Source organism: Girardinichthys multiradiatus, chromosome 21, assembly GCF_021462225.1.
Source record: "Girardinichthys multiradiatus isolate DD_20200921_A chromosome 21, DD_fGirMul_XY1, whole genome shotgun sequence".
NCBI lineage: Eukaryota > Metazoa > Chordata > Actinopteri > Cyprinodontiformes > Goodeidae > Girardinichthys > Girardinichthys multiradiatus.
Window position 1 is genome coordinate 28,937,957 of NC_061813.1, and position 22,425 is coordinate 28,960,381.

Genomic DNA, 22,425 nt, shown 5'->3' on the forward strand with positions numbered 1-22,425 from the left:
GCCCTGCGATGGACTGGCGACCTGTCCAGGGTGTACCCTGCCTCCCGCCCATAGACTGCAGGAGACAGGCACCAGCTTCCCTGCAACCCACTATGGAAGAACCAGTACAGAAAATGACTGACTGACTATTTAAACTGCTCCTTGAGTCCAGTCTGATTCTACATGTGGGTCAAAAAACTCCCTGGCATTATGACATGTAAATACAAAACCTAAAAAGGGTTTTGCAAATTCCTTTGGATTTGATTAGGGAAACATTTTGTTGATTTCTCTTCTTTCTTCCTCCCCATGTATGAATTACAGCACATTACTGCATTTATCTGCAGCCCTATGTGGGCATGAAGAGGTTGTAGCCTTGGCATGAGGCTAACCTCTACAGCCCTGCAGGAAGTTCTGCAGGACCAATCTGTGCATGGGGCCTACATCTGGCCCAATGCAGTAAGTCAGTATGATAAACCACCATGACCTAGCTACAGCTTTCTGCAAGCTCTAAAGAGTCAAGGAACTTTAATCATTCATGTTGATGACTACGTTTTTCATATGCTCAAGAAGACCTTGCCAAGACCCTGCACAGATCATCAATGTTCTGACAGATTTTTATTGTTGCTCTGTTATCCCAAGCCAGAGTGAAGGGGAGTTTACAATACTACAGCTTATTCTTCATTCATGTTAATTTCGTCCATTTTTACAGGTGTGTTTAGTAAAGGTAGACAATTTATTAATGTGGAGATCTAGTGGCTTTTTAGGTCCTAAAGCTCTAATTTTTATTTTAAACAGGTACTTAAAATATATTTTCAAATACAATTCCAAATCCAACTCATATACTATCATTCCCAGACATCTTTACTATAATTTATGAATCAAGACAGTCAAATATGTCTGCATCAATGGCTTAACACATTTTTTACAAGCAAGGAACTAACCTATAGGGTGTGACTGTGAACCATCATCCACTGACTGATAATATTTTCAGTTTATGCCCTAGTGGTTACCTAAAGAAACTTATAAAGAGTTCTTTATAAAATGTCCAGCATGGAAATGTAAGCATTAATAGGAACTTTAGGCATTTCTTTGTTGTTCACCACATAAAACCGTAAGGATGAAATGTTCTGTTTTCCAAAATTGAGACATGACTTTAGAAACTAGAGAGTTAAAACATTCACAGCTTTGACATCTATCAACATTTTAAACACCACCAGACTTCATGGAGACTGCAATGAATAAAGACCAAGCTAACTGTTTGATTCCCCAGGAGAACTGACATTACAGCAATAACAGTAGAAGAATGAAAGCTTGTGATGGTTTGCATGAATGCAGCGGTGTTGTGCAACAAAGTCTCTGGAGGGGTGAGGCAGAACCTTGGAGCCGGCTCTCCTAAACAGCTGCACTGTCTTTCCAAGGACACTCAGCTACGAGTTTGCCGGATCTCTCCCTTTGCTCATACAAAAGCGACGAGTTCATCTGAACAGAGTTAAAAAATAAGCAGGATTTGGCTCCCCTCGCAGATCTCTAATGTAATCCATACGCAGGACTCACATGCGCTCACAGAGAAAGAAAAAAAGGAAGCCCCTACTCTGATGACCTGGATGAAAGAGATTGTGTTTCAACACAGTTTAAATCCATCTTTGCTGGTGCTGAGTAAGGCAGAATTGGACCATTGCTTTACGTGGCTTCTTCGGAGGGTCTTTGTCTGAATGTATCATATTAAAGTAAAACTCTCCATAAAGATACACAGAGGCTTCCAAATCAATGTTAAATTAACGAAACTATGATGGAGCTTTGTGCTCTATCTCTAACAAGGATGATAATATGTTTTAAAACTGGAGAAAGGGTTTTATGTGTCTTATTTGCGATTAAGAAGCAAGACGTAGCAATTAAGGCACATTTCTAGTGCATTGCACCATTTAGGTTCAACAGCATCTACCAGAGTAAAATCAGATCACCCTGGTAGAAATTTACCTCAGAAGATGGTTCTGTTAACAGGTGTGACTTCTGATATTACCCTAAACCTTTGGGTCGGAGCATGTGAACGGAGGCTGGCAAGCATGTCAGATATGAGTAGTAAAGTGAAAAAAAATCATATGGAAAAAAATGTCAAATAGGAGTTATGAATGCAGAACACCAGGTTGGCATTTAAGATGTGTTACATTTTTGCATGGAGTTTGGAGTGGCTTTGCATAAGGTACAGAATGATGATACAATGACAGAATCATCAATTCATCTAAACATAAAGAAACGGTACTTGCAATATAAACACACACAGCAAACAGCCCTATCAATATTTAAGGTTCAGGTTAATTAAGGTCGGGCAAAAAAGGCTCAGAGTAGCATAAGAAAACACACTAAACTCAAACAACCAACTTGTTGACAATGTTAAGTTGTAACAGAATGATTGTTGTTACAGATATTTGCTTCTCAAAAATTTTTTGTCAGAAAGAACAATGACTCTTCACCAAGCAAATAGCTGTATTACACCACTTGCCTCTGTTTGGTTAAGCTTAACTTCAGCTAGCCCCTGATTGATGGTGATATACAGACGGCACATTCAACCCCTTGTCAAAACTTTTTTAGTGTGGATAAACGTTTCCTGAAACATTTTTCAACAATTTCAATCCTTAAAATGCTTAAGTAAAACAAATCAAACAACTTGCAAGGTTTGCAAAGTTATATAAATGTGATAATTAAATAAATAAATAATAAAATGTACTCTATTTGTCTTTAAATTGGGTAAATGAATCTACCAATGAACTACTACACAATATAGGGATCCACAATATATCGGCATTAACATCAATATTGGCCGATATTTGTTATTTTCTTTAACATATCGTTATTAAAAACAGCCCAGTTTTAGTTATTGAATTGATAATTCAATAACTAAAACTGGGCTGTTTTTAATAACTGATGTTTATTTCCATCTTTTTACCATTCGTATTTATGTTTCAGGAGGGGGAGGGGAAGGCCATGTGGTATTTGTGTGGGCATGTGACAGTGATAGTGATGCAGCGCAGGATGCTGGGGTGTTTACCCCTGCAAACACCTGCAAAGCAACTCATGCCAGCAGAATAGCAATTTTAGGGGAGCTGTGCTGGTGGTGCAGGGGGTTAAACACATGACCTGTGTATGGAGCCCTTAGTCCTTGACTTAGACTGTTGTGGGATCAATTCCTGGCCTTGTTGGTCTTGTTTTTCTGTTCCAAAATTAATAATTAAATGTTTAAAGTTATTAGGCCCACAGGAGTAAAAAAAAGCCTTGCCAATAATTATGAAATCTGATGTGTTTAGCAGGTGCATGTGTAATTTACTGTGAAGTTATGTTTCTAGGTTCCTTAGTAACCACAAGGGTGGATGGGGGTCTCTAAGCACCAAAACAAACCCTTAAAAATAATTTTTGTTTAAGTAATCCAGTTTGTTTTATCCCATACCTCTTTATGTGAGTCAATAGGCTTCATAGATTTTTTAAATGCACAAAGAAGTTTTTAAAATGTCTTGATCTAGTTTGCCATGTTAGCAGTCTTTAGACCTGCTGTCAACTACACAGAGTTTCAGTCACATTTTAAAGTCAACATCATCATCAGTGTTAGTACCAGATACAGAGCCTCTCAAAATGTACCCCAGTTAAAATGGAAAGTTATGTGATGAAAAAAAAACATTTTATCTGTACAATTTAGGTGAAAAACAAACGAGTTTGTTAAAGAAAAAAAAATAATAAAAAAACTGCAATAAGCTTGTTGATTAAATGTTCACACCCTTAAACTAACCTGCCTATGATTATAGAAAATTTGATTGACCGAAATAAAGAATGCCTGATCCTAGTTAGATTTTCTTGACTTTTACATCCTTCAGCGAAGCCATAGTTTGCAGACAGGTTAGCAAGGAGCTAAATGAGCTCACTGAGAAAAGTTTCAATTCAGAGAAGGATACATAAATGTGCCACAGCATCATATACAGAATATATGCCATGGACCAATTAAGATGGTAACCAATGATTGAAAAATAAATGGCAAAACACTGAAATTAGAAAAACTGGATATTTCCTCAAAATTGATTAAAAGATATGACAGAAATTGGTCAAGGAGGCTGCAAAGAGGGAAACATCAACAACTGAAGGAGCTACAGCAATGTGCGGCAAGTTCTGGTTGTGTTCTACGTGTGATAAAAGTATTTTATGTTCTCTCGTAGTCTGCACTAAAACACAGGGTTGAAAACAGATGCCTGTTCTTTTAAAGAAAATATCCAGGACTAACAATGTGCTGTGATCTAATGAACCCAAATTTTACTTTTGGCAACAACACTAAAGAGGAAATTTGGCACAAAATCAACACATCAAGTCATTAAAAGTCAGCACACCCTGAATTAAATGTTGTGGGAGCTTCATGCTTTCGGGTTACTTTTGTTCAGGTGGAACAAGACTTTGTAAAGCTGGGTGAAATCATGGATAGTTCTGAATGCCAGTTTTGACCCAAACATTTAGATATTAGCTGGAAAGCCGAAGATGAAGAGAGATTTTATTTTTCAGCATCACATTGTGTCCAAAAATATGTAGAACTCAACAAAAGAATGACTTCAGGAGAAGAAAATTAAAGTTTTTGAATGGAGTAGACAGAGTCGAGAACTAAATCTGACAAAGAATCTGTGAAATCAACTGAAACTAGCAAATTTAGAGAAGTTTTGAAAAGGAGAGGGGTCAAGCACCACCAAGTCAAGATGTTGGATGCTGAAAGACTCCTACTAAAGAAGACTGAACGCTAAAACTGAATAAAATTGTGCAAAACCAAAGTGTCAGTTTTAGGATGTTCACATGTATGAAACTAGGTTATTGTACTTATATTATATTTTTTTCCTTTCCCAGACATGTTTATTTTTCTGTTGAATTGTACAAGATTAATGTGACATTATGTCTGAAAATAGTTTTTTAATTATTTATCATAGTCCTATTGTTTAATGTCACCAAAACTTGCAATTTTAACAGGGGTGGATGCAATTTTAAGACCCACTAGATCCAGGGAAAAATAGCTAGTAAAACATGGTTTAGGTCTGTTTTTCTATTTTCCTGTAGCAGCTAGCTGTGCTGTAGTGGGAACACTAGCTTGTAAGTAAACAGTAATGTGAGATTTGGCTTCAGCTGTGGTGCTTTTATTTATGTCCGTAATTAAAACAGTACTGCATATAAAAATATACTTTTAGAATATGGGCTTTTAAAAGCCCATATTCTAAAAAATATTCTGTGCTTGGGTACAGTTAAGTTACACTGCTATGACCTTCAACCACCACCAGAGGGTGTTTCCAAGACCTAAACATTCCCACAATAACAATTTTAGTTTGTGTAGCCACTTTTGCCCCAGGTGTTTATGTGAATCACTGAGTTTAAGTGACTCAGTAAGTTGATAAAAGACAGAGCGAGGAGAGAGTTTCTGTTCTGTTCCTGTTTGCCTTGTCAACAAGGGCTTGGCCTATGGTGAGCTGGACCTCACAGACCTTCAGTCACATTTTAAAATTAACTTGGATGATGTAATCATCAGCATTCATACCAGATATCTGTGGAGGTTCAGGCATACAACGTTTGCAGCATGCTTGTGAATATAAAGGTAATTGTATGTAAGTAACTACTTAAAATCAGAAAGAGTTAAGCCCACACATTTAGTGCCAGTTACCCATGGCAATGTATTTGAAAGACCATAAACATTTTACAATTAGAACTCCAAGTGTGCTGGTTTCTCTCTAATACAACTTTAAGAACAACAAACTTAAAAAAGAAATCAGTCACTCACCGAACCTCTTGTATCCAAAAGACTGCACTTCCTCCTCGTCTCCAAAGTCGTCTGGGTGACATAATGAGAAACATTAGGCAAACCTTAATAGGGGTCCGTTGACATGAAAGCAGTTAAAACTCAACAAAGTTCAACTGCATAAGAACAAATATTTAGATTCTTGTCTTCAAATTAAAAAAAATTGTGTAGGAATGCAGAGCCATGGATTTTGATGGTTTCAATTTGACTTCTTGTCTTTGTGTTTGTGTGAGTGTGTGGGGTACAGTGGTCCCAGGAATGCAACAGGCTGTGATTCCTCTGGTTTGTTGACAGTAAACTCTAATTACACTCTGCTACACTGCAATGAAAACTGGAGCAAAAACAAGGAGAGCATCACTCTCCTGCCTAATGGTAGGCAGATGGGGCTAAGAGGAGGAAGACATGGGTGAAAAGGGGGCAGAGAGGCAGGGAAGTAGGAAGGGATTATCTGGGAGGTCAGAGGGGGTGAGCTCAGATGAAATGTTGTGGATAATGACTGAATCGGGTATTGGTTCTGTGAGAAGAGTAGTCATCTTGCCAGCCAAAAGTTGTGGATTTGGTTCCAGCTTCGTTCTGTCACATATAGATTTGCTCTTGGGCAAGGCACTTAACACCAAATTGCCTACCAATTTGCGTATCAGTGTATGAATGTGTGCCAGTTTATGAGTGAGACTGGGCTGATCCCCTTTGAGTGGATTGTATGATTACAACAGCGCAACATAGAATTCAATCCATTTACCATTTACTTAGCTCAGTGTCTCTCAGATTGGTAAAATAATGAAGTGGGGTTCAATCACCTTTATCCTCAAACAGTTTTGTGCAGAGCCTAATTGTATCTTTTCTTGGTTCTCTGTTAAACACGTAGGTTTAATTAATGACAGATTTTTGTTTTGATGCAATAGCTTACAAACCTTTTTAATTTTATGTAATTTTTTTACTTTACCTTCATTTATACGGGTTAATCACATGAAGAGACAAGGTCTCACTTTCAAGGGTACCCTGTTTTAAATAGGCACACAAAATAAACATATACTAAAATCTAAAATCATCTGTAAAGAGCTGACAGGAGCATTCATATAAATATTGTCTCCATAATCAATGTGAGGTAAGAAAGTGGCTTCAACAAGTTTTTACAGTTAAATAAAACATATGATTTATTTCTATGAAAGAATCACAGTTTCAATCTGAACTTTTTATGAATATGTTCAATATGTGACTTAAAGGTTTTCATCTATTAAAATACCAAGATATTTATAACAAGACAGAAAGTCAAGAGATACCTTTTCTTGACATAATAACAGGAAAAACAACAGGGATTTAAACAAATCCTTAGTTTTGTCACCATTGACAAGTTGAAGTGGAACAAATGTGATGAATAACAATTGAATGACGATTAAACACCAGGTAACTGAGTTTGCATGACAGTAAACAACTGTGTCATCAGTGTAGAGATGGGCAGATTTATCAGGTATATTCAGCCCCAAATTAGTATTGTAAATTGCAAAAAGTGTTCCCCCCTAATACAAACACTTGAGGCATACCTTTTGTGACACTGAGCCAACAGGAGGAGCAATCTTGGAGTTGAACACAGCTTACAACCAGGCAAATTTGAAAACCAGTCAATGGCTCAGTCTGTAAGGCCTATATCAAAGTTTATGGCATAAAAGATCATGATCCACAATGTCAAATGCTTTTGACAAATTAATAATAAGTGCAATGCAGTAGTCCTTGGCATCCAAGGCTTCCACAAAGTCTGTGAAAAGTTTAGCTGAAGCAGTGAGATTGCTACGTTGTGTCCTGAAAACAGATTGACTGGGAGACCAAATATTACTGAAGTACAAGTGTTTCTTTAATTGGTCATTTTATAAAAACCACCATAAACAATATGTTCACCATGTACCAACTTGCTTGCTAAGAGCTTAAAACAGTAGAATTGTACTTATTGCCATTACATAAAAAGGCAGAAAAAGTGTTCTTATTTATTGGTACTGCACAATGCTGAAAAAAGCAGTTTCAGTGGCTGTGTTCAGTTTTTACTCAGAAGTTGAAATTTTCAAGTTCCCATTTGGGAAAATTCCAGGAGTTGGAATGATAGAGGGAAAGTCGGGGTTTGTTACCCGATCTCAAAATCCAATATGGCAGCCTTGCTACATGAAATCTAACGATAGCTGCAATTAAATACTATTTATTTTCACTTCTGATGAGTTTTATGTCAATTAATATTTTACATACACAGTACTATACAAGACTTTTTTAGTGAAAAATGTGCTGCACGTTATAAAGTACAGCACGCAGAGACATTCTGTATATTTTCATCAGCTTATATATATGAGTGGTTAGCCTACTTACTGTTGGGGCCATCCATTTTAGTCGCACATTTTGACACACGCAGCTCAACAGACGTCGCAGCTCTGACGTCACTGGGAGTATAAACCAGCTGAGATGCAGAGTTTCGTTGCCATTTCCCGCCTGTCACAAAGGACAGCGCATATCAGAGGTGCATATCTGGAGAGACAAAAGCTCGCAGGCGAACTTTTGCTCCACAAGGCCATTCCTGGAAGAGCTTGAAAGCTGTCCAAGGAGTGTCCAAGGAGATGAGTTTTCCCTCCTTGTGTAATGCAGTCGACAAACGGTTCATCTTTTCCCCTCCTGGACGGATGAGAAATTACCGTTTTTTTTCTTTAATTTGATCACGGACTTGTTGTCCCCCTCCACTCCTTTTTCTTCAGACCTGATCCATCCTCAACCAGTGGAGAGCAGAAATCAACGTGTACATGGACCGGGGCTCCACAACACTTGGTGCTTTGGCTATCCAGCAAAAGAAAAGCGAAGCACCCAGAGAGTATTACCAGCGCCTGATAGCCGCTTCCTTCCAAGGTGGTAATGCTCCCAGCATAGAGGAGGAACATGCTTTTAAATCATTATTCCTCCACAACCTTCATGAAACCGTATGTTATGATGTTACTATGTACTGTAATACAAAAACCCTCACCATGCAGGAGATCCATAAATACGCTCAGATGGTGTGGGAAACACGTGCAAGCCCTACTAATGGATCAGAAGATGAGGCTAGAGCTTTACAGGTGCATACAGAAGAAGACAGTCTTGCGTTAGAAGGCCGAGAAATGCCTTCAAACAGAACCCTTGTTAAGAACAGGTTAAGAGAACAACTTATGTTCGGTCAGCTGGACCGGGAGGTTGATACTGAGTACCAACCACAGTCAAAGTTGCCGGACCACTTCCGGTCGAACAGACGACCTGACCATCACGTGAGACTCAAAGGTAAGCCTGATGGTAAAGGTTGGAGTCAACACACAGGATGGAACCCGAGGAGAGAGATGGAGGTTGCCTTCCGCAAGATTCTGACAGAAGCAGTGCGCCAGGACCAACCTCCACCATCATTAGAGGCAGCTGACCATCCGGTAAAACCGGATCCAAAACCCCCGCCAGCACGACTAGGCGTGGACCCAATCTCCACAGCCATCGGAGTCTACCTGCACGGATGGGGAGACAATCCTGGGAAACTCCAAGAACCCCTTGGGACCTCTCCAGGAGAAACACAACAAACCACTTTTCCACGGTTCTTAAGTAAACTGAACCAAAATGAACATACAGGTTACCTATACTATCTCACCAGTATAGGAGGACATGTCAAACTGAGTTTCCATTTTAAAACAGGATCAGATATCAACCTGATGGGCTCAGTCTTGTTCGAGGAGGTGAATAGAGCCATGCTCTCCCTCATTAAACTATTTCAGGCTGAAGCTTGTGATGTAAGCATCATCAGCTGGGTGGAGATGGACATCACACTCAAAGACATGACCCTGGTGCACCCTATCTATATGTGCACATTGAACACAGAGCTTTTCCTTGGTGGCCAGGACCAGCTGGACAGGCTGGCCCCACTCATTGACTGCCACCAGGACCAACTCTAGGTCCAGGCGGAGACTGTCAGGTGAAGGTTTTTGGACCAGAATAATGGTAAATCAGGATTATTTGGCTTCAATAAATCTTCATATATATAATTAAGAGAAGCATTTGTGTTTATTTCGTGCAAGGGTGATTTATCTGTCAAAACGAGGTTGAAGTTCCCCCACCTTCGGTGAAGTGGTTGAATAAACATTGACAGTTTGTGGTTTTGGTTAATAATTTGTAATTATTAAAGAGCTTTGAACCCATAATCACAACGCCAGAGGACATCTCTGATTTCTATTCATAAGTAATGATTTTTGGTTAAGAAATTCATTTTTTTCAAATTATGATTTTAAATTATTATTCTTGATTAATATTAATTCATCAATAATCATAATCCTTACATTACTAAGCATATCAATTAACAAATCAAAACAAACTAGAACTAGAACACATTTAAGTTTTTGAATTAACTTATATCTTCCCAGATCTAAGTTCCAATGTCCACGATGACTAGAGCACAGCATACCGTAGCCAGCAGGACCTTTCTTTCATTATTGCTTATTAGCATAGGGACAAGCGTTAAGTATAAACAAATACTGAACACTAACATTTATAACCTTCGCTAATTTGCAATGCACATTCCCAGATTGGCCTTTAACAACTCTGCTTGGTTTACTGTTGTCCGTCTCAAACTTCTCTCTACTGAACTGAACTAAACAGTTTGGGAACGAGGGACTGAATAATCAATAAATGGACCATGAACAATCCCATAACCTATATTTTTTTCTTAATTTCCTACAGCAGCTAGCTGTGCTACAGTCCTAATGCTTGTACTAATACTGCTAGTGCGCAAGTTAGCCTATTTATTTTTAATTAAGTTAAAAATTGTGTAGCAATTGTGCGTGATTATACAGTTGAATCCAGATATTTGCACACACTGTATACATAGACACGTCTCCTTTTTTCCCTCACAGTCCAACGTAGGATTAAATAAACTTTTCCTGTTGTAGATCATTAATCATTTGGTATTTCGAATACCAAAATATATCCTGTAATATGGTTTTCATGTTGCTTTTGGAGTAATGGCTTCTTCCTTGCTGGGTGGACTTTCGGCTCATGCCACTATAGGACTTCTTTCACTGGATAATGACACTCTCTCACAGCATCTTCAAAAGATGTTCTGCTTTTGTTCGGTGGTTGGTACACACGGTTTGTACAAAAACATGGTAATCTCTGGGACACATAGCCTGTCTCCTCCCTGTGAATGGTTTGAACATAATTGTTTGAACAAATAATCATGGTACGTTCAGGAAACTGGAAATTGAACCCAAAGATGACCCAAACTTGTGAAGTTCCACAATTCTCTTGACTGATTTGTAGTATTGTTTTTGAGCTGATTCCTTAATTTTTTTTCCACAGGTGTGTCTCCATTTAACTCAAACGTTGTAAAGAAACCTATGAAAAGTTTTCAAAGTCACATCATCATCTGGTATTTGACTAATTGTTTAGTCATCTCATTGTATGCAAGCTTCTGAGTTTCAAGAAAGTAACCGAGGGAAAGTAAAAGGTTATTCTGATTTAATGTCAGACAGTGAGACAAAAACGGTTTTGTCTTGTTATACAGTGTATATAAATATGTAAACTGAACTGTACATAGCCATATTGTGTATGTTTGAATAGGTTAATAAATGCAGCAAGAACGGTAAAGAAAACTCCTCTATCATTTAAAGTTCTTTAAGTTGGAGTTGTCATATCACCCTCATCATTTCACAATTTCAGCCTAAAATAAAATTTAAACAATTGAAGCGTTGTAAAAATAAAAAAACACACTTGCAACTGCTGTGCTCCACAGTTCTTACCTTTCATGGCGTTTTAATTACTAGTAGAGGTTTGTAGAAGCGATGAGGATCCCGATCACTTTCTGCGCATCTCCGCATCCAGAGCAGAGTACTTTAACTTTTCACTGAGAGCAACACCTTCCTCTTTAGCTTACACTCTGAGAAGCTATATGTCTGGGCTCATGTTCGGTTCTGCATTTAAAATCCCATCGTCTTTGTTCTTCTGCTCGCTGTGGTTCAGAGGAGCTCTGGACGCCGCAATGATGATCCAAGAATCTTATCCTTCACCGCTGCGTGGAGCGGCGCTGACTTATTCCAGTTTAAGCAAAGTTACCTAAAATAAGGCCTAAGAGAGATCTTCCACTGGTAGTTTCAAAATAAAGCCGAATTTAAAGCAATTTTGTCTAAGAGATTTTATTTCATCCTTAGTTAATCATATTTAACCCTTTAAGCCTTATACATACTTTAAAATGTAACTTGTTATTGGATGCTTTTGACAAAATTTAAATACCGCCATTACCTTATTAAGTTGATAAATTATACACCGACTACTTCCCATAGACATACACGTCAAGTTTTAATTAAACATTCAATCATATAAATTAAGTTATAGATGTTTTGCCGTTTTTATTTTTATTTTACACTTTATGCATTGACAGTTGGCAATACTTTACGAGTGTTTTTGGGGGGGAAAAGTTTCATTATATGTCAAGTACTATTTTTTGTTGAAGAACTTTGTGCTCCATGAAAGGTGAGTGCAGCCATCTGTTAGAAACTGGCATTGACTACTTGTAGAACCTCAGATCATCCACCAGAGGGCATAGAAGTGCAGCTGTTTGTTTTTTTTAGCAAACTACCAACTTTGTTAGAAATACTAACGATAGTGTTGGCGCTATATATATATGGAGTTAATATTGGTAATATTGACCACAATAATGAAAGCCCCAGTGCTGTGGTTAGCTAAAGTAACAATCTCCTATTTAACAATTTGCCTCGTCAGTGATATTTTGAAATTAACCGCAAAACATCAATCCAGTTTTTCCCTCGGTGGCATTCTGTGCACATACATCTCGAGAAAGAAGCATTGTTCGTTTTAAAGATTTATCTTTATCGCTGAAAGAAAAACTTTAAGGCTAATTTAACTCAAACTAAAAAATGGAATGTCCAATTTGGGAGAATCTTTTGTTTTGGCAGCAAACCCTAACTTTTCCGGTATTTCCCGCAGTTTTCTCCAGATCTTGACACTCACTAATCGCTTCTACATCGGGGTCCAAACTCCTGCTGCCGTGCCTCTTCCTGCTGGAAGACGGGGTTCCGAACCCGCGACCTCGTGCAGCGCTGCAGCCGAGGAGATTAGGTTACCAGCGGTTTGATGGCAGTCTTATCCCCGGGGGAAAACCTGGTACCCATTACCGACGTGTTTTGAGGAAATTTCTTGTATTTACACAAACTTGTTTCTTTCTGAGAATAAAATGAGTACGACAATTAAAAATGACTTATACATTATATTTGTTAGTATCTCAAAAATATATACATTCTAATAAATAGCCTAAATAAATAATTACATAAATTCTATGTACACATACAACAAATTTAATGCAGAAATAAATTCCTTGTTTTAAGAAGCAAGCATTACACTTTACATATAGATTATCTTTGTTGCTTATATTTACCCAATAACTTTCGTTTAACTATGTTATCAGTGGCAGACAAAAGACCTCCCTAAAGCCGTCTAAATTAGACCCGTCTCATCAAGGTTATAAAATGTAATGTCCACCAGAAACCACTTTCCTTTAATTCTTCCAGGTCCTGTGATAATTTCAGCACTTCCTGCGTCTGCAATCTCTCCGGCCTGCTGATGCAGATCAGTGATCAAAGGCTGAAAGCTCAGCTGCATCCTTGCAGGCAAACAGGAAGCAATACAGAATGCATAGTGTTGTCTCGATGGTAGACTTGTTATTGATGATAATTCATGTTGAAAATAGTTCAAACCAATTCTTTTAACCAGTAAAGAATTTAGAAAACACCTGCTCTGAAATCCTCCGAACTTGAAAAGAAAGTCAAACATCCAACTAAGCTCTATTTCTCCACTGTTATCTTTATAGTGCAGCCTTCAACATGTGATTCATGACCAACATCTCAATGACAAATATTATAATTACCTAAAGGCTTCAAAACTGTTATTCCACTGTCAGTAATTGTGGCTGAGGGGTGTGTTGTGGCTCAAAGATTTTGTTGAGCTGCTAAAAAGCAGCTGATTTTTTTACCAGCTTTTTATTGGGTCAGGTATCTTAGAGACTGCCTCCTGCTGGCTCTCATTCAAGGGCCGGGGATCTCATTTGCTGGGTCAAGGCTTTTCAGCAGCAAATTCAGATTAAAACAATGCTCTGGAAACACACAGGAATTCCACATTTACCATGCAGCTTACATGAGAGGATAATTGAGCAGGCGGAAGGAGAACGAGATTGATGCTGTAGGCTTGAATGACAAGAAGCACAAAAAGTTCTTTTAAAATAATATTTTTTTAGGAATTTAGCTCCAGATTACCTGATCTCAGTCCAGTTAAGCATCTGTGTGATGCAGCTGGAATAAAAAGGTTCGTACTCGGAGAACTCATGTTTTATTAGTCTTATGAGACGAACCATAACTGGATTTCAATTCCTTAGGTTTTGCAGCACAAGATGGTTGCATGTGATATATTGCTTGTGGCTTTCATGTTATTGCTACACAGTGTTACACAAACCAGAATGCATTCCACCTTTTTTCCTGTGGTTGGTGTGGTTAGGTGCATGACTCCATCTGTATCAGAATTCTCATGCACTTACTTACCAAAGAATACATAAATCAGGGAGAATAGGTAGAAGTGAAGGTCATGTGCCTTTAATATTAGTCAGCCCACAGCTGTTGTACCTGGCCTTTGAAATCTGGCATGTTTGTACTGGGTTAGAATTGATTGAACTGATTCTATACAGATTATATTTTCCAAAGATTGGAGGACCCTGCAGGGGATGGCAGTATTTCACAATTATGCAGGTTTTCCATAGACATACGTTCCATTTCAGTCGGTACACTCGGTACAACTCTTGAGTGTGAAGGTCGTGTTCTTGTGAAACCAACCTAAAGACCTTATTACAACAAGGCCAATTAGACGTTTTACCCCAAAGAGGCCCCACTAGCTTAGTTCATAAAAATGGTTTCTGTGACTCCTACTATGTCCTCAGAGAAGAGCAAGAAAATGCCCTGCTTGTGTAGCCATTGTAGCTAGGTGTTCAGGACCAGTTACTACTCACGATGCTTTCTCAGTGTGTCTGGGAGCTTGGTGCATGCTAATGCGGCATTTGCTAGCCGGGGTTGTGTGCACATTGTAGCCAGCTCTGAAAAAATGACTTATAAATGCAAAGAAATGTGGGGTAATTCAGTCACACCCAGGGATCCTCTAGTGTTTACAATTCTGGAGCAATCTTCTAAGATGGAGGATGATGCTGCAAAGGTGTCAGTAGGCCAGCATAAAAGCAGTTGGTGCCAACAACAGTGGAGAACAGAGCATCTTTATTCATTGGCTTTTGTGAACACAGCATTGTCTTGTGGATAGTCTATAGCAGGGTGTAGTCTTTAAAGATGTAAGAGCCGTTAACGCAGGTAATCATTGATAGCATTATCTTGTAAGGGCCCCCTGAATTACTTACAAAATGAATATAATGTCATAGCTTATGGCTTCCCATATCATGATGATCCAAACATTTCTGGCAAAATTTCACCTATTTCTAATGTGCACAGACAAAACAAAGATCCAGTGATGCCAAGACTCCAGAGACACTCAATGAGAAAACAACCTTATTACAAACCAAGGGGTTGTTGGCTTGTGGTATAGCTCTGATGAAGCCGGCAATCAGGAAGACGTTGGTTTGTGAATATAATAGGTCTCTGAGTATTTTGTGTTGCCGATGTCCTCACATTCCCACATTATGATCCCAGGAGTAACACGTTTGAGTCTTCCCAAAACATTGTTCGTCCTTCTGCCTCAGCACTTCCATACTTGCAGACGATGACTTCCTGCCTCCTGGTTGCAGCAACAAAAACATTTTACCTCTGTTTGGATGTTAGTAGCCCTGTTAGTAGCCCCTGGTGTCAGCTCAGCTGACACCAGTCATCAAGATACAAGGCAGGAAGAAATCATGTTATTGTTCAGAGTCCAACACCTACCTTTGTCTGGAGCATACATGTTATTGGGTTTTGTAATGCCAGGCAAGCAAAATAATAATCGTCCCATATGATGGAGTGTATTTGGTGACTTGACCCTTCTAGCAATAAGAGGCCCCCCTTTTGTACCACTGGGTCTATGCTTCATATGCCAAACAAGCCATGCGACCACTTGGTCAAAAGTAAATCAACTATGTGACTATGTGGCTATCAAACTTGCACGTCCAGAGTTTGTTTGTCTTGTGACTTTCATTCACAAATTTGTCTGACTGTTGGACTGATGGTACCAAGGTACCATTTCTTGTGGAGGTCACTATACACAGCAGAAAAATGTTTTGCTAGAACACAGTAAGTCCTTGTTCTTATTATTTTTACTTCACTAGCAACTGTACTATATGAAAGTAACCTGATATTAGTGGTCGTTACAGTCATATAATGGAATATGCCTTTCGATGAGGCTTGTTTGTCAGATTAAACATACTTCTTAAAAATAGCTAAATTTAAGCGGGTATTAAACATACTTTTCATTAAGCCCACATTCCTGCATGAAAATCATTTTTGTTGGTTTGATGTGATATTCTAATTTTCTAAGTAATTAAATGACTTGTCAACATCAGACTGTAGACAGTCTATATAATGTGTTTCGCTTAGTAAATTCCGTTAATGAGCAGTTGAATGAGCAGTGAGTATACAATGCACAAGTTAAAAATTAAATACGTTGTTTCCTTGTCTCTCTGTAATATGTTTTTGTTGGTATGCTCGTATGATGGCCTCTTAAGTAGAGCTCAGCCACTGTCTGAGACAAAGGAAGTAGGTGCTGGGTCTCTGCAGGAGGTTCAGTCCGTTGGAGATTAGAGTCTAAAGTTTTACCTGAAGAAGCCCCTGCAGTCTGTTACTGGCAGGTATGTGTGGGAGACAGCCCTATAAACAACTGAGCCTCCTAACTGTGTAATAATGCCTGTATTACGCTGATCTCTAGGTATGCAGCACACATAATGCAAATACATTAAGAGGATCAGTGCTGCTGAGTAGCTCCATAAAAATAGAATACCCTTCGAGGGGGCAGACTCTCCCACTCTCATCCATCCAAGTGTACAACCTGCAGCTTTCACTCTGGGGTCTGGTGTTTTCTTCAAGGTAAAAGTCTGGTCTAGCCTGTTTCTGGTTTCTATTTTACGTAGAATCTCAAGTTCAGTTTATAATTTCAGTTGAACTGGACAAACTAAATAAATAACAACAGTTAGCACTGACAGTTCACTTCTTTGTTGATTTTTTTAATAATAATGTAAAGTACTAAAGCAGTAGCCAGCAATATACGGCAGGTGCTGCAAAGGTAACAAATTTATTGACCAATTTTTCAAGCAAAGAGGTCATCTGTACTTATCTAAGCTTATTATTGTTTATGTTGTCTTACTGCATCACCCAGAAATAATCTCTTTAGCTAGCTCTGCTAGGTAGCTTCACATTGTAAATTACAAGAATACCTTTAAATTAAATAAATTAAAATCATTGGTCACACAAGTCCCATTTATTACTATTCTCCAAACAAAGCAGACATTTCTATTATTCAGTAAACGCGTCATGTCTTGAAGGTGAAGATGTGAGAAATGGTGCCACCTGGTGGCCACTTTCTTAGTGTTCCTGCAATTTTTAGATGAAAAGGAATCCCTATTTTCCACATATTTTTATAGTCAAATTTCCAGCGCATTGATGGATGGACGGATGGTTAAGGTTTATTCCACGGTTATTGTTAATAATAAATACTTTTTGTAAAGGTAATTTGTTCTTTTGAATCAGGTTTGTTGGAGCAGAGGATTATTTGCAATATATAGGACCAAGGCAGCGAAAGCCTGCTCTATGTTACAGCAGAAAATCAGTATCCTCCACTTTATACAAGAAAAATGGTAATTCTGCATTTGTGCATGTTTTAAAACAGGATGAGGAGGCTTCTAGTTCAGGTTCTGTGCATCACTAAGATTTTGCTGTGTGCTGCTGATTCTCTTTCACTAAGTGAAGACAACCTGAAAAGTAAGGTCTTCTTCCATTGCACTAATTACCTGACTCTAAAAAAGGGATAACAAAAATAAAGGAAAACCTGATTGTTTCTCTGATTTGTGCAGAGCTGTCTGAAGCTGGCGAGCAGTATGTGAATGAGAAGATAAAGGAATCTATACTCAGAGTGAAGCAGGTAAAAGAAAAAATGGTGAAAGAAGAAGAGAAGTACAGACATCTGATGGAGGCCCTAAGGCACAGCGGAGACAAGAAGAAGGTGCACTATTCTTAATTTTTAAATAACAAAAGTAGTACATGTTAGAAGTAGATGAAAAAATTGCCTACTGATAGGCTGGTTGGAAACCTAGGAATTAAATTTTTTTTTTTTATCACTGAGTGCATCATAGCTAAGTATTAACAGGTCCCGCTGACAGCAACACTCTTCAGTGTGGAAGTTGTTTTAGTGTATGGGAAAGAAAAACCTTCAAGTCATCTATTTTCTTTAGTCATGTCAGTCATTTTCTACCGCTTATTCCATAGTGGGTCGCAGGGGAGCTGGTGCCTATCTCCAGCAGTCTATGGGCGAGAGGCAGGGTACACCCTGGACAGGTCGCCAGTCCATCGCAGGGCAACACACAAACAACCATGAACACACTCATTCACACACCTAAGGGCAATTTAGAGTGACCAATTAACCTAACAGGCATGTCTTTGGACTGTGGAAGGAAGCCGGAGTACCCGGTGAGAACCCACGCATGCACGGGGAGAACATGCAAACTCCATGCAGAAAGACCCCCGGTCTATTTTCTTTATCAATGAGGTATTATAGGAAGTAAGCGGAAGCACAAACAATTTTGTTAGTCATTTAAAGGAAAACTGCATTTTGGCATTTATGTTCAGTCAGACTGCTACAAGATAAGTCCAGACTTTGGTGGGTGAAGATCTCAGGGTTAGAATTAGGACGTCTACTAGGAATACACAGATACCCCTGTTGACAGTTTGTAAAGTTAACCTAGGTAATCATTAATATAATATACAAAAGACAGTTTAAAAAACAGCAAAGTTACTTTGACTTTGTTTTAAATTAGTAAGGTCCTGTTTTTTAGCAACTGCTCTCTCATACACATAGTGTGACACTCGTTTGCCACTAATAAAAATAATTAACAACCACTCATAGCCAGAAAGCTAGACAACATTTTGCACCCTGTTAATTAAAGTTGTTAACCCCTTACTGTCTGAGTGTTTTTATCACTACATAAAATATTTTATTGTATTTTTAATTTTAAGCATATGCTAAATTAGGTAAATTGTTTTCTTGATTATAGCACATTTATTGTGAAAAACAGCAGGATTACACAAAATTGGGCTCAAAAGCATCCAACAAATTTTCCAGTCCTATGTAACTTTCTTCATGCTACTCTTGCGAAACAGAACTTTCAAACTGACCCATTCTGGTCCATCATTTAAGTTTTTCAAATAAAACTTTTTACTGTAAAATCCCAAATGGATGTCGTTCACACTATGACTTCTAGATGGCCACAAAGGACTTCAAATCTTTACATCTGATCTTTAATTTTTGCTGAATATGCATCGGCAGGCATCTTGGCTGTATTAAGACTGGAGGCAGTCTGCGATGATTTTGCGACAATCGTCTAAAAGAGGTTAAAGAGAATTTGCAATAACCTAAAACTGGCATCCCCAGGCTACATCTTTACACAAACTGAACAGTGGGAATAGGCTGCAAATTTCTGATTGGTGCATTTCTAGCATGTGTATTTTCAGGGTTAATTTCTGTTACAATACACTCATGATAAAAAAGTATATTTTGTACCTAATTTTGTCACAGAAAGAACATTACAGTTTCATACCTGTCACTTCAATGTCACAGTGAAACCACAAAGCAGACAGAGAATCATGTATGTGGGAGCACAGCTTGTGTAGGATAAATGATTTATAAACAGATTTATATGTTTTCTATTAATTTCAGTAGGAAAAGCTTGGCTGCATGCTAGACTTATGAAGTGGTATCTGTTGGGGGGTTGCTTTAGGGGGCCATGCAGCTGGCCAGGGAAACGGAGCAGAAACTCGAGGAGGCTGAGCGGCAGTGTCGAGATCGAACCAAATCTTTCTTTGGGGATTGTCGTCCCTGCCTGGAGAATTCTTGCAAGGCCTTCTATACCTCTACATGTCGTCGCGGCTACGCTTCCTTTACTTTTAAGGTTTGGTTTCACTTTTAAAAAGTCTGACAGTAAGTGACAATGATGCTGACATGGAAAATCTCTCTTTATTTAAAGGTTGAGGATTTTTTCAGGAAAATGGCCTCCCAGTTTGAGGCCACAGAGCAGGAGAATTCAGATAAAACCTCCTCAGCTGAGAGCAAGATTAGAGAGGATAAAACAGAGACGGAGCTGCTTCAGGCCGAAGCTTCATTCACTCAGTTGCTGTCAAACATCAGTGACTTGTACAACCACAGCGTCCCTCTGGTGAAGAGAATGCGGCATGTGCTTGGACCCTCCCTTTTAGAAGCCTTAACCTCAGAGCTCCAGCCGAGCTCTCTCTCAGCACCACAAGATGGGTCTGGTGATGGATTTTTCAAGAGTTTAGGTTTGGATCACATATTTTACTCAGCATTTGCATTTGGGAAGGATGTGCTGGGGGACGTTAGCAGCACAGTGGAGGACATTTTTGGAGAGATTCAAGAAGCCGAAGAATATTTTCATCAGTCAAACAGAGGTATCTGACACATTCTGCTGTACTATAAATTTGTGTTATTCACTTTATGTAAACAAAAGTAATAAATTCTTTGCCAATATCCAAAAATGCAGAATCGCTTTCTGCATTTGGACAGCATCCAGATGGGTATCTGTGCAGAGTGCTCCGCAGACAAGCATCGGAGTGTTGGCAGCTCCAAAACCTGTGTGAGACCTGCAGAAACTATCTGATTAAAGGTAAATCATGTGTTTTTTCAGCAAACAGCCCTGTATTCTCTTACAAAATTTATTTTCAACACATTTTTAAAATAGTATGTAAAAAACAACAACATAAAACTTATACACACAAGTACCAGCAAAAATAAATGAAGGAAAGCAAATAAATTAATAATTAAATAATAGAAAATTTCCAAAATACAGAAAAAAAATAAAAGGTAAATAAAATAGTATGCAGTGGTATGAATAAAATGGACTTGAAGACTGCAGAGATGATGGCCCACTGAATTAATTATGCAGTTTGTTTTTTTGTACCTTGATTTTATCCTTTCCATTAACATTTCTGCTCACAGAGTGTCCCCGTTTGCAGCAGCTCCACTCTGAGATGGAAGAGATGCGCACCCTGCTGAACGCATCCTGTCTTCAATATGACAACAGGCTGCAGCTCGTCCACAGACACACAGCAGACACACAGAGATGGTTTCGGGACACTTATGGCGGGCTCAACTGGCTGGCCAACGTCTCAAGCGCTCAAAACAACATCTTCAGAGTGATCACAGTATGTCTGTCTTTGGATCGCAGCATGAATTCTGGAAAGATTTCTCATTTCTGAAGAGTCAATAACTCCCTAATGTTAAGTTAATTCTGCTTTTCATGCAAATACTTGATCCCCGAAATCTAATTTTATGTAAGCATCTTTAAGACAAGCCACATACGGTGCACTGAATATGAAGATGACACAATCTGGTGTTTTTGTAATACAATATTTCAGATACTTTACATATATATATATATATATATATATTAGACACTGATAATATTTAATATCCTAATATTCAGAAGCCTCAATAAGCAGTTCCAAATTAAATAGTAGGGTAATGCAGTTTCACTCTGATCCTTTTTCAGGTAAACCTGCAGCAACAGCTGCAGACCAACAGCCCCAGAGCTGACAGCATTGTGGTTGTGTCCATATTGGATTCAGCTCCTTTAAATGTATTGGTCCCAGCAGATCTAATGGTGGAGGATCCTGTGTTCATAGAATACATTGCTCAGCAAGCTCTGACACACTATAAGGAGCAAATAAGAGGTACCTATTCTTCTTAGATTCCATATTACACTGTGCGTCACCTTAGAGAACACTAAAATCAAAAATAAAACATTGTGATTAAAGCCTTTAAGATTTGTTTTATTATAAAACACACTTCCAGGGTATCTATTTTGGTAGAAGTGAGGCAAAAGATAATTTTAGCTATTCTAAGGTTAAAGTTGATTTTTATACTACAATCACTTTCAATAGGAATCTAAAATGTTTTTTTTTTTATCTACAGGAATGAAGTGACCACCTACACATCTGAACAGATTCCTCTGAAGTTCAATTAAATCTGCAGCCCAGTCCATTCGTCTTACATAATTTGAAGTTTATGTGAAAAATGTAAAACCTGAAAAATAACTAAATGAAATTGGGAAAGCTTTCCAACTTCCTGGGCTTACATTGGGAAGAGTTTAAAATGTTTTTAAAGTAAGACTGTATATACTGTTTGCTGCACTGATTATAATAGTTTTTTTCCATTAAGGCGCAAACTCATCATCATCATCATGTTCCATGATGAAAATAAATAATTGACTTACTTTGAGTCAACTTCTGTACAAGACTAACAGGACAAATAACCATGCACACACACTTATACCTAAGGGCAATTTAGAGAGACCAATTAACCTAACATTCATGCTTTTGAAAACTACTGGGAGCGAAGCCCTTTATGGGCAA

At 38.4% G+C, this 22,425-nt stretch overlaps 2 protein-coding genes across 2 annotated transcripts in view; one reads left to right on the top strand and one right to left on the bottom strand.

Moving 5' to 3' along the window:
* The window catches only part of LOC124857633 (collectin-12-like), a 62,173-nt gene extending 50,332 nt beyond the window's left edge, over positions 1-11,841 (bottom strand). The window contains exons 1-2 of the mRNA XM_047348953.1: positions 11,560-11,841; positions 5,768-5,818 (exon numbers count right to left, since the gene is read on the bottom strand). Of these exons, the coding sequence (XP_047204909.1) occupies positions 5,768-5,818; positions 11,560-11,566 (58 nt within the window). The 5' untranslated portion in view covers positions 11,567-11,841. The remainder of the gene's footprint in view (positions 1-5,767; positions 5,819-11,559) is intronic.
* Positions 11,842-16,813: 4,972 nt separating this feature from the next.
* LOC124857677 (clusterin-like protein 1) lies at positions 16,814-22,286 on the top strand. The gene is made up of 9 exons (XM_047349049.1): positions 16,814-16,875; positions 17,675-17,766; positions 17,859-18,007; positions 19,779-19,949; positions 20,025-20,463; positions 20,556-20,678; positions 21,011-21,216; positions 21,564-21,744; positions 21,986-22,286. The coding sequence occupies exons 2-9, from the start codon at positions 17,676-17,678 to the stop codon at positions 21,994-21,996; spliced, it is 1,371 nt and encodes a 456-aa protein (XP_047205005.1). The 5' UTR covers positions 16,814-16,875; position 17,675; the 3' UTR covers positions 21,997-22,286.
* Positions 22,287-22,425: the final 139 nt, after the last annotated feature.

What these genes read in the sequence shown, in the direction of transcription:
- LOC124857677 (XM_047349049.1), top strand. Translation starts at nt 17,676, where the DNA reads ATGAGGAGGCTTCTAGTTCAGGTTCTGTGCATCACTAAGATTTTGCTG. An exon ending in ACAGCGGAGACAAGAAGAAG is followed by an intron (nt 18,008 to 19,778) that starts GTGCACTATTCT and finishes GGGTTGCTTTAG; the next exon opens with GGGGCCATGCAGCTGGCCAG. An exon ending in TTTTCATCAGTCAAACAGAG is followed by an intron (nt 20,464 to 20,555) that starts GTATCTGACACA and finishes CCAAAAATGCAG; the next exon opens with AATCGCTTTCTGCATTTGGA.